This window comes from Aethalodelphis obliquidens, unplaced genomic scaffold (assembly GCF_003676395.1).
Source record: "Aethalodelphis obliquidens isolate GAN/ISIS:26980383/991018 unplaced genomic scaffold, ASM367639v1 scaffold9, whole genome shotgun sequence".
In the NCBI taxonomy this organism is placed as follows: Eukaryota; Metazoa; Chordata; class Mammalia; order Artiodactyla; family Delphinidae; genus Aethalodelphis; species Aethalodelphis obliquidens.
In genome coordinates, this window is record NW_020837953.1 from 41,005,284 (window position 1) to 41,019,618 (window position 14,335).

The 14,335-nt window shown below is 45.9% G+C and overlaps 2 protein-coding genes across 6 annotated transcripts in view; one reads left to right on the forward strand and one right to left on the reverse strand.

Annotated features, from left to right (window-relative positions):
* DNAJC16 (DnaJ heat shock protein family (Hsp40) member C16) overlaps nt 1-6,759 on the reverse strand; it is a 38,033-nt gene extending 31,274 nt beyond the window's left edge. For all 3 annotated transcript variants that reach the window (XR_003433434.1, XM_027110093.1, XM_027110092.1), the window contains exons 1-2: nt 6,447-6,759; nt 4,425-4,609 (exon numbers count right to left, since the gene is read on the reverse strand). Coding sequence is in view for 2 of the 3 variants with exons in the window: in XM_027110093.1 (XP_026965894.1) it covers nt 4,425-4,591 (167 nt within the window). In the remaining variant the exon portion in view is untranslated. The remainder of the gene's footprint in view (nt 1-4,424; nt 4,610-6,446) is intronic.
* Nucleotides 6,760-8,709: 1,950 nt separating this feature from the next.
* CASP9 (caspase 9) overlaps nt 8,710-14,335 on the forward strand; it is a 30,272-nt gene continuing 24,646 nt past the window's right edge. For 2 of the 3 annotated variants that reach the window (XM_027110097.1, XM_027110096.1), the window contains exons 1-2: nt 8,710-8,888; nt 12,614-13,010. In XM_027110097.1, coding sequence (XP_026965898.1) covers nt 8,757-8,888; nt 12,614-13,010 — 529 coding nt within the window. In that variant the 5' untranslated portion in view covers nt 8,710-8,756. The remainder of the gene's footprint in view (nt 8,889-12,613; nt 13,011-14,335) is intronic. The other variant, XM_027110095.1, reaches the window with a different exon arrangement.

A 14,335-nucleotide genomic window follows, 5' to 3' on the forward strand; every position in this document is an offset into this window, starting at 1 on the left:
AAGCGCTTCAGCTGGGCACACGTTCACTGCACCAGATAGCGCTCCAGGCTCTCAATGAGGAAGGGTGGGATGTATATCTGTCTTTACACTGCTCCCAAACACTGCTGGAGCTCAAGGGTCAAGTCACTTATCCGTAAGAACCAACTTCTTTTCCCAGGATGGCAGCATTTCATCCCAATGTTAGAATGGTATCAATGTAGGTATTTCTTCTGACAACTCAGGTAGACAAAGCAAACAGTTTTTAGGATATTCCATGAATTTGTTTAGTAACAACCATGTTCCAAATGGTATCTTGCTGCTGATGTTCAAATTAGAACATTTTAGTTTTCACTATTCCCCTGGTTATCCCACCTGCCTGATTGCCTACTTACAAATGGATAATAATTACAAGGCCACATGTTTTAAAATGTGAGAAAAATCTAGTTTGTACAAAGTGATTTCAACTAATATTGGAACTAATATTTGCTATTATACACAGTTGGCAATTAACTGTATCCATCTTGCTGCCATATATTATTCTGTAATCTTCTTGTACTGGTACCAATTTCAGCTTTGGGGATTCTAAAGTTTTGGAAAGTAGGCGCTGGGTTTTATTTCCTTAGAACCGCTTAAGATCTAAATCAGTGTTTTATACCAACTGATTTTTCAATGTTCATTTTATTAAGAGATTCTATTACAGAGCTTATTTTTTTGTAATCACTCCTGCTAACTTCTAGTACATTTCCTCTAGCAAAGGTTCTGGAAAGAAACAATCCACTGGGAAGCAAATGACTACTAAAAACAGCACCAAGTATATCGGAATAAAAAAAATTTACAACTTGACCAACTTACTCTAGCAGGAACATGTTTGAATGAATTACACCAATATTCTGACTTCTCTAAAAATAAAAAACCTTCAAATTATTGGCTGTTGAATTTAGACATCATTCCTCCCTTAAATATTTAATCCTGTTACGAATATTAGTAGGGAAAAAATCTCAGCTAGATGTCAATGAAAATAATGACTTAAGGAAACAAGATGGTGGTTCCAAAGTATGTTTCTAGATGACTGGAAAAAAAAAAAGTACTTTCAATGTTCCAACTTAGGCCAAAGGTTGAGAAGATAAAAATTATGCAATTGCACAAATGAAGATTTAACATACAGAACTCTGTAGGGGAAGAAGGGAAGGGTAGGAAGGAGCTTTTAAGGAGACTGAACCAAAGACAGACTATTGAGACCTGGGTTAAAACCACAGATCCTGAAACAGAGGAATCCAAGGCCCAAGAACAAGGAGGATACCATAAGACGGTTTTAGCTTATAAGGAATATTTTCCTTATTACAGGAAGATACCACAAAGTTGAAAACATTTAGAAAAGGATAAATTCAGCTCTAGGAAAGTACCATCTAATGCTATTTTCAGTGTACATGAAACATTTCACAGACTACAATATTATACACACCCTTTAAATTTCAAAGTGAAGAAAATACTGTACTTGGCATCTACTGGCTGTCTAATGCTACCTTTAAGGGAAAAAAAACAAAGGTAGAAAAAGTAATATAGGAAAGTATCAGACCAATCAATTACTGTTGGGGTGAATGACTACATTATACCCATTTGCTTCAAATCAAATTCTATGATGCCTTTTTCTTGGGGTGGGAGGAGTTATTCTGCCGGTGTAGATGACAAAAGAAAAGTACCGATAATAAAACTTAATTATTGGGAGAGAAACAGTTTTTCTGAGATAAAAAGTAATTTAATATGGTTTCTGGACTACCTGCCCTTTGTTGCAAAACCTCTATATATCCTAGCTCCCCCCATCGCCTCCTCGGAGCAGTTCTCTCAGGATTACTTGAGATGCTGCCTCTCGGGCTTGAAGCCCTAAAAATTCTTGCCAAATAAAACTCTCAAAAAAAAAAAAAAAACCCACCAGAGGTTTCACCAAGCAAAGGGAAAGCTCTTGAGCAATGTAAGAAATACTATTAAGTGGTGAGACAGCAGAGGAAGGTTACAAATCCAATTCAATAATGAACCATTCCCCACTGTGACAGCTCATTCTGAAAAGACAAACTGGGAAACTGCTATTTTCAGTGTACAGCTGACCCTCGAACAACATGGGGCTCAATGGAACTGCACAGTTCAAACCCATGTTGTTCAAGGGCCAACTGTATATGAAACCATTATGAAATGAAACAAACTGTTTCATTGATAAAATGCTGCCATGGCCAAAACAGCAGAAAATAATAGTACAGTGAAAATACAAAGGTGAAGTCAAATTTTAGACTTTCATTGGATCAAATTTTAGACTTTCTATGGTGACATATTATGCCTAGAGAGACTCTAATTAAGGAGGAGAAGCATATGATTTATTTAATTAATATCATAACACCTTTTTTAGCTCTGGAAGATAGAAAAGTCACAGCTGTACATTTTAATAGATCCCACATAACCAAGCTATCATTTCTGCTTTCAAATTGTGTCAAAGGCCATATCCTGTCCAAAAGAATATTGCTACCTTGTGAATTACTTCAAAGGCCACACTGTGTCTAAAAGAATGTTGTTACCTTATGAATTGCAGATTTATGTATTTTGCTTTAAATACAAAGAGGCCAAGAGTCTGAAATGATGTAGAAAAAAAAGCAACTTTGCTGTAGAGTCCCTGGAAAGAGGCCATGCATAATCAGAGATTGTGTTTTTAGTATCCAATTCTGGGTTCCTCATGATATGAATATATGGTCTAAGATAGTTACATATTCAAAACATTCAAAAGTATATTTTAAACTATCTTTCACCTTTACTGCAACCAACTGAATACTCAGACGCATCTCTCACTGAAGAAAAATGGTGTCAGGCACAGTCATGCACAGCCTGCAGTGTCACCTGCACGTGGCAGCTTTGCTCCTGCATAACTTCCTACCCACCCAGACACTAACCCACTCACTCTCGCTTCTGCCCAGATGGGTAAGTGATTAAAAAAGAAAAGAGCAGGGCTTCCCTGGTGGCTCAATGGTTGAGAGTCCGCCTGCCGATGCAGGGGACACGGGTTCGTGCCCCGGTCCGGGAAGATCTCACATGCCGCGGAGTGGGTGGGCCCGTGAGCCATGGCCGCTGAGCCTGCGCGTCCGGAGCCTGTGCTCCGCAACGGGAGAGGCCACGACAGTGAGAGGCCCGCGTACCGCAAAAAAAAAAAAAAAAAAAAAGAAAACAGCAATAAACTACCTGCTGGTGAGGAAGATCAACCTATGGAACCCACAGGTAATACAGACTTACCAACCGTGAGCCTAGTTCCTCCCCGGAAAAACAGGCACAGCAATATCCGCCCTCAAAGGGTAATTATAAGGTTTAAATGAGATAAACAGCGTAGAACCTGGAGCCTAGCACGCAGTAGGTACTTGATGATGGCTCCCATCCCCGACTTCCTCTGCTTACTTCTGGTTGGTCCACCCAGCTTTAGCCGCCTGTGTCCTCACCATCCCTTCCTCCTCCTGCTGCTCCCCTCCAGCTATATAATCTACCGCTTCTACTGTGTCATGTCCAAGGCATCGGTGGAAGAAACTGATGTTTGTCCAAAATAAGGTTTAAATTTATTGCTAGCCTGCTAAATCACAAACACTTGCTTATTCCCCAATGTCTACAGGTAAAATTAAGAGTTTTCTATGTGATAATTTTTTAAAGTAATGTACTCAGTTCCTGAATATTCTTACTAAATTGAGGGCAAAAAGCTCTTACTATAAAATTTTTTTGAAAGCTTAAAAATTAATAACCTAGACAATAGGACTGGATAGTGTTCCGTTTAGCAATGGCACTCATAAAGAGCTACTCTACGGGGCTTCCCTGGTGGCGCAGTGGTTGAGAGTCCGCCTGCCAACGCAGGGGACACGGGTTCGTGCGCCAGTCCGGGAAGATCCCACATGCCGCGGAGCGGCTGGGCCCGTGAGCCATGGCCGCTGAGCCTGCGCGTCCGGAGCCTGTGCTCCGCAATGGGAGAGGCCACAACAGTAACAGGCGTATCGCAAAAAAAAAAAAAAAAAAAAAAGAGTTACTTTATGAATCACGGGAAGGGCAGCTTATCCACTCTTGACTATATATATATTATATATATATATATATATAAAATTTATAATATATATTAAAAATATATTTATTAAAGTTTCCTCCTACTTACTTTAACATTAAATAAGTGAACAGTATCAAGGCAATTCTTTAAGCCAAAGAATTCCTAACAGGGGGTTTCATAGTTAACAGAGGCTTTGGATCTCATCACTAAAAATTCTAGAATCACACGAATACAAGTCCTTCCACATAAAATACGTTAGACAAATATATATTATATATTTAATGAACACAGAAACAGAGACAAATAAAAGCTAACCATAATTTAGGCTTCATTCTCCTGCTAAAACTGCTTAGCTTATTTTAAACTGCTATTTCTTTGTTTCACCTACCATTCCCGGGCGAGCTTCTTATAAGCCTTTTTAATATCAGCCTGACTGGCTGTTCGGCTGACCCCTAGGACTCTGTATGGGTCAAAATCCAACGCAGACAGAATTTGCAGGATCAGAACCAGAACTATCAAGAACTGCCAGGAAATGCTCAACTTTTTCACTTCCATTTCTCTTCCTTTCCAGAGCTGAAATGATTGAAGAGGCAGTAAGTTTTAGTGGTAGAAATCTGGAGAGTCTTGCTTTCTAGGTAAAGGTATAAGATATACAGATGAAAAACAAAACAAAAGATACTTTGCAGGAAAAGTGCCAAGCTGTTTGACCACATCTTCTTAAATGAACAATCTTGCTACTGTTTTTGAATATCACAAATAAGAACTATTATAGATGAAGAGATGAGCAATAAGAATAGCAATTCTCCAAAATCCTTGTATCAGAAAAGCTTCAGAAATGACTGAAAACGAATGAGAAGAAGAAATAATAAGCAAACGTGGGAAAACATACACAGGGAAATCAAGGCAACTACATCTCAAATACACTATTTCACTTATTCTGACAATAATAGTTTAAACTTAAAATACGTAGTTAGAGAATACCTCACTGAGCACATGCTAAACAAATTCATGAAATCTTAAGATTTACCATGTGCAAAACTACAAAATGAGATAGTTGTGATGCTCTTGGGAGTTAAATAAGTATAAGAATGAAAGTGAAATACTCTAAAAAAAAAACTGCAGTTACAACTTTGTGTGCCCCAATTCTATTCTTTCTCACCATGCCCATTCAAACAAGAAAATAAGAAGCTGTTCTTTAATCACTAGCAATACTGTCATTACAAATGGAGATCTCAGATGAAAAAAAAGTGGTGAGAAAAATTTTAGTTTGCCACGTGAAGGGGGATTAGTGGCAAAGATCGTAGACCAGGCATGGTCTTCAAATGTTAAAGCTCCAGCTCTGGTGAGTGTAGTGACTGAATTCACTGTGGATTTTGGAAATAATCCTGGCTGGTAAATGAACAAGGTAGTGCTGTACTGCAGGGACATTTACACTCCAGGAGTATGATCTTTGTGATATCACACAATGATTTTTCAAGGGCCATATCTTGGTTTCTCACAAATCACTAAAATTTTAAGGATCAAGTATCTAATATGACATCTTACTTAAGGGAGGCAAAGCTGTAACATTGTGGATTTTGACAAGTGGGAGTCTAAATCCTCAAGAAATTGACTAATCTGATGGCCACTGTTTAGGACTGCAAGCATGCTGAATAAGATCCTAAAACAAACTAGTTTCTTTTCTGTAAAGGCAATCTATAACCTATTCTCTCACAAAACACATACAGCACGCTAAAAACTGAGAAGGTGATGTAGCTACTAATTAAGCACATGGACTCTGGAATCAGACTAACATTGCGGTCTGTCCTCTACCACTTTATGACCTTGGACAAATTACTTAAAACTTGCTAAGCCTCATGTCCTCCTTCATAAAATGGGGGTAAATAATACCACCTTGAAAGGATCAAAATGGGAGTTAAACGTATGTAAAGGATTTACTGAGCACGGGGTCAGCAGCCAATTAGCGGTATTTACTGCCATTATTTTTTCTACCATGCAGTGCAACCAGTGCCTTATTCAACTGTGTCAGTCGCCTCCACTTAAGAGGGCCCAAGTGCCGGGGGGCTGTGTTCTTTTGCTGACAGCTCGACGGTGCCGGCCTCAAGGCAGGAAACAACCTGCCCAACAGGTAGGCTATCGCCCTCGGGCAGTATACCCCGGACCAGGCAGCCGGTCCCAAAGACATGGTTAGCTCTGAGCCCCGCCTCGAACTCCCGCCGGAGGTCGCAACCCTCCAGGAGACAGCCGCATCCCTCGCCGCCCCCGAGAACCCTGGGCCAGGCCCTATCGGCTCCGGGTTCCCCCCGGGCCCAGCGGGGACCGGGAACGAGGAGGAACTGACGGGAGATCCCTGAGCCCGCCCGGCCCCGCCGCGTCTGCGGCTCCGCGCGTCACGCCGGGAAGTAGTTACCTGGAAAGGGCACCGTCCTAACCGGCTGCAACGTCCGTGCTCCAGTTACTCCGCGGGGCCGAGAGCCTCCGGTCCACACCAGCGCTCGCCGGGGCCTGGGGAGGGGAAAGAGGAGGGACGAGCCGGAGGGCAGTCACGTGACACTTAAAGGCCCGGCGCACCAAAGGCGCGGACTGAACAGTTCTAGGGCTTCAACTTTGAAAATCTGTTTTGACCCTTGCTACCCGCCGTCTGCGCGTGGACCTGGCGCGGTTGTCATAGGAACGAGGCTCCTGCTCCGGCTGGATCCAAAAGGATGGTGGCGACCAAAGAGGCTAAAACGTCCTTCCTAGCGAGGCGAAGTCGCGATGCATGATGGGATGCCAAAACACCTCCCCTATCCAGGGAGGAGTTTCCACTTCTACCAGGAGATGGCCCTTGTCTAACAACAGTTGCTGGGGTGGGGAAGCAGTCGCTGGTCCCTATATTCTCTTTAACCCTATTCATAGAATCCTAGAGCGTCAGAGTTGGAAGGGACCTTAGAGATCGTTTCTAGTCCAACTCCACCGTATCCTGATGGGGGAGATTGAGACCCAGAGACGGGCAGGGACTTGCCCAAGGCTTAGAATCCAGGACTCCTAATCCTATATACCCAAAAGCGATCTCCACTCTAGAATGTACCAGGTCCTGTCCTAAGCACGGGAAAGGGATATGTGTATGGTGATGCTGGTGGGGGCGGTGGAGGAGAGGCACAAGTGAGTGAGGTAAACTTTCATTGAGCCAATGACATAGGTTCCTTGGGGATGTAAAGAAAGAGATTTCATGTCCTCCTGCCCTGCTTATTTAGTCTTTATCTCCTGTGCATTTATCACTATCTAACATACTGTATCTTTTATTTCTTTTTTTTATTTATATTGCTTATAATCTGTTTCCTTCCACTGGAATGTAAGCACCTAAAAGCAGGGCTTTTTGGACTTCCCTGGTGGCGCAGTGGTTAAGAATCCACCTGCCAATGCAGGGGACACAGGTTTGATCCCTGGTGTGGGAAGATCCCACACGACGCGGAAGAACTAAGTCCATGCGCCACAACTACTGAGCCCACGCGCTACAACTGCTGAAGCCCATGAGCCCTAGAGCCCGCACGCCTAGAGCCTGTGCTCCGCAACAAGAGAATCCACCGAAATGAGAAGCCTGAGCACTTCAGCAGAGTAGCCCCTGCTTGCTGCAACTAGAGAAAGCCCGCGCGCAGCAACGAAGACCTGACACAGCCCAAAATAAATAAATAAAAGCAGGCCTTTTAAAGTCTGTTTTGTTCGTCTCTATATTCTTGGTGCCTCTACAGACCTTGGCACAGATAAGATCTCAACAAATATTCGGGAATAAATGGATGAATGGGGCTGAGGTTTCACTGCTCAAGAGAATACATTCTAAAGTGGATTCCCGGTTGTGTGTGGACCTTGAGTTGGGCTCGGGTTTAAATCCTACCCGCCTCTGCCACTTACTACCTCTGTGATCTTGAACAGTGACTTCACTTCCTACAGCCCCAGCGTCCACATCTGGGAAATGGAGGAAAAGACTATCACCCTGGTAGGATTGTAGTCAGGGAGAAATGAGGTAATACAATGTAAAGTGGCTAGCACAATGTTTTTTTAATTGAAATATAGTTGACATAGGAGCAATTTTTGAAATGAGGAAATGAGCCGTACAAACGGATCAGAGGACATGATTTCTGCCGGTTTTTTTCTTTATGGGAGGTGCTAGGGTGGGAGGGAGGGAAGAGGGGAATGGGAGACCTATAAGGTGGACTTGGTTGCATGAGACAAGTTTGGCAAAATAAACCAGGATATTTGGGCACGGGGCGGAGACTTATGGTTTCATTGGGGGCAGGGCAGGGGGCTAGAGGGGAATGATGCCCAGGAGAGGGTCGAATGGGGCGGGACAGACCATCGCTCCAGGCATGACAGTCTCTTACTAGAAGAGTAACCCACTCCGAGTCTGCGAAAGCGAAGTGGTAATGAATTCCCGCAGGGGCCCTTGACGGAGCTGCGCGGGTGTGCCCTGGGGGCGGGTCGCACCCTGCGGGCGTGGTAGGGCGCGGGGCCGGAGCCGATGGGCTAGAGGTAGTGAGGTAGCGGGGCCGGGGGGCGGTGCAGTAACGCTGGGGTGGGTTTCGAGGGCGGTGCCTGGGGGCGGGACCCAGGGGCGTGGGGAGATGGGGCGGGGCGGAACGCGGTAGCAGGTCCCGGGGCAGGTCCTGAGGAGAGGGCGGGGCTCGGCGGCCGAAACCCGGAAGCGCTCAGAGGCGGCCGGGGCCTCTGCCGTCTGCCCGACATGGAGGAGGCTGACCGGCGGCTCCTGCGGCAGTCCCGGTTGCGGCTGGTCGGCGAGCTGCAGGTGGCCGCGCTCTGGGACGCTCTGCTGAATCGCGAGCTCTTCACCCCCGACATGATCGAGGACATCCAGGTGCGGCCCACCACCCCCCCAGCCGGCGCCCCCAGCTTCCCGCGCCACGCACACTTCAGGTCACAGATGGGGACAGAGAGGCCGCGCGGAGAGGGTTGCTGAAGCCACACCGTGACTTAATGGCCGAGCTCCCGCCCTCTCCTCTCGCGTCTGTGCCACGCAGTACCCGCTCCCTTTGGGGAACCATTGTCAGGGAACCCCGTTTTCCCGCAGGGCGTCGAGCCCACTAAATTGCCCAGAGGAACCAAACAACCCCAAACGCCTTTTCGAGGGTTTGCTAAAGCGATTCCATCAGAGTACACCGTTAGCTGCTGCAGCGGTGTACTGTTTTTTCCTCTTCTAACGTGGAGGTTCAGGAAACCCATTTGGGCGGTCAGACTGCCTGACACTGTATCCTCTTCGATCTGCAGTGTCCTGGGCTGTGAAGTGGGGACAACAGCAGTACTGTCCTGAGGGCTAAAAGAGATAACGGGTGTGAAACAGTAAAGTTTCAGGCACAGAGTGAGGGCACATCATATGGTAGCTGGCTGTGCCCTGTGCTCCTTGGCCAGCCCCTCATGAGTTACCATTATGTCTTGTAAGGGGTTTGGAGATGAGGGGCCTACTGCAGGTAATGAAGAGAATAATAAAGTCAAACATCTGAGGTTCTCTTTAAAAGCACTGTCATGTCTTTGGCTTATTTGACTCTCCCCACAGGCCTGTGAGGTCAGGAGGGAACAGGAGGTTTTTTTTTTGTTTGTTTGTTTTTTTTTGCGGTACGCGGGCCTCTCACTGTTGTGGCCTCTCCCGTTGCGGAGCACAGGTTCCGGACGCGCAGGCTCAGCGGCCATGGCTCACGGGCCCAGCCGCTCTGCGGCATGTGGGATCTTCCCAGACCGGGGCACGAACCCGTGTCCCCTGCATCGGCAGGCGGACTCTCAACCACTGCGCCACCAGGGAAGCCCACAGGAAGTATTTTTTACCAGAAGATACAGTGGGAATGTGTGGCTTCCTAGAGGCCCTTGCACAGTGCCCTGTGGGCTGCTTGCAGGCCAGTTTCTGCATCATCCAGGAACTTGGCCTGATCCAGTGAGGAAGTCTTTAATAGGATAAATATCATATGGAAAATTGCCAATGAATAATAATATTACAAGAAGTCTTATGAGCATCTGCTGTGTACTGAGGAGTGGAAGTGATTTGAGGCCATACCCTTGCCATCAGGTACATTCACAGGAGTCATAAACTCGAATGTCATTGGAGGCCCAATGGGTGGGCACTAGAGCGGGCAGCCTCTGCCCTGCCCCCCAGCTCCAGATGAGTATGGTTATACCAGAATGTTGGCCCAGTGTTGCCAGGTTAGGGTTTTTTTTTTTTGGCTACGCTGTGTGGCTTGTGGAATCTTAGTTCCCTGATCAGGGATCAAACCCAGGCCCTTGGCAGTGAAAGCGCAGAGTCTTAACCACTGGACCACCAGGGAATTCCCGAGAAGGTGGAAATCTTGATTTCGATGTCGAGTTCCCTGATTTTAAATGTTAGCAAAAATAGCACAGGGAGCTCTTCTCAATATTCTGTAATAACCTAAAGGGGAAAAGAATTTGAAAAAGAATAGATACTTGTATGTGTATAGCAGAATCACCTTGCTGTATACCTGAAACTAACACAATATTGTTAATCAACTATACTCCAATATAAAAAAAAATGTTAGCAACAAATTTGGAATTTTTAAAGAATGTCTTATGAACAATGGGCCACCATTTTGCCACCCCTAGTATGGCGGAACCACATGGATCTGGACTCTCATCTGGCTTTGTTACATATTAGCAAGTTGCAGCACCTTTCTTAGACTCAGTTTCTCTCATCCATAAGGTGGGGATAATTGTAATTTAACCCCTTAAGTTTGTTGAGGAGGACTAAATGAAATGATGCATTTAACACAGTGTCTGTGAGTGTTCAGTAAATGTTGAGAGAAACCAAAACACCATGATTTACTTGCGGAGAAGTAAGCATGCAACTAATTTTGCTAATGAGAATTACCTTCTCAATGATAGTATAGGTCTGTGCTATTCAATATAGGAGCCATTAACCACATGTGGCTATTTCAATGTAAATATGAAGTAATTAAAACTGAACAAAAAATGCAGCTCCTCACTCATATGACCCAAGTTCTCAGTAGCCACGTGTGGCTGATGGCTGCCATATTGGACAGCACAGATAACATTTCCATTATCCTGGAAAGTTCTCTTGGACCACGGTGCTGTAGGATATTTGAGGACAGGGTGATGTCTTATCCCTGTGGAGCTTGCCCAGAGCTGGGCCTCAAAGGACAACCAGCAGATAACCTGATCGCCGTCTCGTTGTCTGGTACCACCATCCTGACACCTGTCAATCTGGACCATTCCTGCAACTTCACAGTCCACCCGATCAATGCCCAAGTCTTGTCAATTTCTGCTCCTTATTTCTCTGGTATGTCCTCTCGCTTTTCTCCATTCCAGCTGCAAAGTCTCTGCCACCACCTGACTTGGCTATGGCCCACTCCCTGCCATTGTCCACCCTACCCCCAGGATGATTTTTAAATTTTTATTATTTATTTATTTTTAATTTTTAAATAAATTTATTTATTTATTTTTGTCTGTGACAGGTCTTTGTTGCTGTGCACGGGCTTTCTCTAGTTGCGGCGAGTGGGGACTACTCTTCATTGCAGTGCACGGGTTTCTCATTGTGGTGGCTTCTCTCGTTGCGGAGCACGGGCTCTATGCATGCGGGCTTCAGTAGTTGTGGCACGCGGGCTCAGTAGTTGTTGCTCGTGGGCTCTAGAGCGCAGGCTCAGTAGTTGTGGCACTTGGGCTTAGTTGCTCCGCGGCATGTGGGATCTTCCCGGACCAGGGATTGAACCCGTGTCCCCTGCATGGGCAGGTGGATTCTTAACCACTGTGCCACCAGGGAAGTCCCAAGATGATTTTTTAAAAGGCATCTGACACTGTCACTCCCTTCTTTTTATTTGTTTATTTATTTGGCTGCGCCGGGTCTTAGTTTCATCACTCGGGATCTTCGTTGCAGCTTGCGGGAACTTTTAATTGCGGCATGCGAACTCCTAGTTGCGGCATGCGGGATCTAGTTCCCTGACCAGAGATCGAACCTGGGCCCCCTTCATTGGGAGCGCAGAGCCTTAGCCACTGGCCTATCAGGGAAGTACCCATTACTCCCTTCTTAAAACTCTTCAGTGGCTTCCACAGCTTTCTTGACACAACAGTGCAAAGGTCTCCTCTCTCACTTTGTCTCCCCCCTTATGTCTCTCATTTCTCTGAATTCACTACTCACTTCCTAATGTTCCCTGGGGTCTCAGCTAAGATAGCCCCTCCTGGAGGCTTCCCTGACGCCCCAAGGCTGAGTTGAGTGCCCCTGTACCCTTCCAGCCCCATGTGCTTTCCCTTCTGTCACTTCTCTCTTTGCTGTGTCGTTGATGTGTCTGTTCACATCCCCCACTAGACGTTTGGTCCCTGAAGACTGTGACGCTTTGCTGCTGCATTTTCAGCACTTGGCACGGTGCTGGGCACACCGCAAACACCTCCAACATACTGATTGAAGAGATAAAGACTGGCAGGTGGCACACGCTCAGTGCAACTACAGGCTCAATGTTTGCGGAGGTGCCTGATTGTTTAGACTTAGGTAGATGGGGAATGGGGGGACAGGGTGAGAGTCACAGGAAGGCACGTGGATAATAGTGCCATGTCTTTCTTTCCAAACAGCGGGCAGGCTCTGGGTCTCGGCGAGATCAGGCCAGGCAGCTGATCACAGATCTAGAGACCCGAGGGAGTCAGGCCCTTCCTTTGTTCATCTCCTGCTTAGAGGACACAGGCCAGGAGACTCTGGCTTCGTTCCTGAGAACCAGCAGACAAGCAGCAAAGCAGGATCCAGAGGCCATCAGACCCCTGAACCTCAAGCCTGTGGTGCTCGGACCAGTGAGCCTCAAGCCAAAGGAGCTGAGAGGGGCGGAGCAGGATCCCTCGAGGCCGAGCCAAGGAAAACTCGCTCCGGTGGTGCTGGGGCCTGAGGAGCTCTGGCCAGCCAAGCTCAGCCCCGAGGTTCTCAGACCAGAGGCCCCCAGGCCAGTGGACATTGGTTCTGGAGGATTCAGTGAAATCCGTGAGTACCAAGAGTGGGTGGTGGGTGGGTGTGCTGAGCGGTCATTGAGGAGTGACCAGTGGTACAGCTGGGTAGGGCGAGGTTTAATTTAATTTTGGTGTTGTCTTTCTGAGTACTCGTAGGGGATGGGTGGACTGTTCTGGTAGGTCTTCAGGAGAGCCCCTGCTCTGAAAAGCAAGTGTTGAAGTCTGTTTTGGATGTTGGAGGTTTTGATCAGTATTTCCAGATCAAGCTATTGTTTAGGATTTTGCCTTTGGTTCCAGGTGGGTGGTGTGGACTAACCCAGGCCTGGGGGCAGGAGGGAGGCAGCTGCCTGTTAAGTGTCTGGCCCAAGCAGGCACCGTACATACCCTTACCTCCCTCCCTCACAACAGCCCTGCAAGGCACGGGAAACTGAGGCTCAGGGAAGTTAAGTCATCACCCAGGGTCACAAAGCTGCATCCGGTAAAATGCAGAAATCCAAAGAGTGCAGCTGGGTGATTTTTACCTATGGGTACACACAGATAACCAAACCCCAGATCATGAAGACACAGAACATTCTATGGGGGTGGTGGGGGGTTGTGGTGGTGAGATGAATTGGGAGATGGAGGTTGACATATATACACTGATATGTGTAAAATAGATAACTAATAAGAACCTGCTGTATTAAAAAAATAAAGTTAAATTTAAAAAATTGCATTTTCTACTTAAGGAATTTAAACAAAACAAAACAAAAAACAGACATAGAACATTCTGGTGTCCTATCACACTCTCTTGTACCTCTTTCCAGTCTATTCCCACTCTTACCCCATCCAAGGGAATCACTATTCTGAGCTCCGTTGTCATAGATCCCTTTTGCTTGTCCTTGAACTTCAATATAAATGAAATCCTATGTAAACTTTGAGTCTGGATTCTCTTGCCATCATTATGTTTGTGAAATTCATTCATGTGGTTGTGCATATCAGTAGTTAGTTCTTTTTCATTACAAGGTAGTTCTTACTCTGAATCATCCACAATTTATTTAACCATCTCTTGTTGATGGACATGTGGTTTTTTGTTAGGGCTTCATTTCCATGGCAGCACATGGAGATCCAGCACATCCTTTTTCATGGATGCCTAGTGGGCCATTGCATGGATGCTAATAATAATAATAGTAGTAATGGTTAACCTTACTGAGTGCTTACTTTTTGCAAGGCACTGTCTGGAGTGCTCAATAAATGATTTATTATATTTATTTATTTATTTATTTTTGGCTGCGTTGGGTCTTCGTTGCTGCACGTGGGCTTTCTCTAGTTGCGGCAGGCGGGGACTACTCTTCATTGTGGTGCTCGGGCTTCTCATTGTGA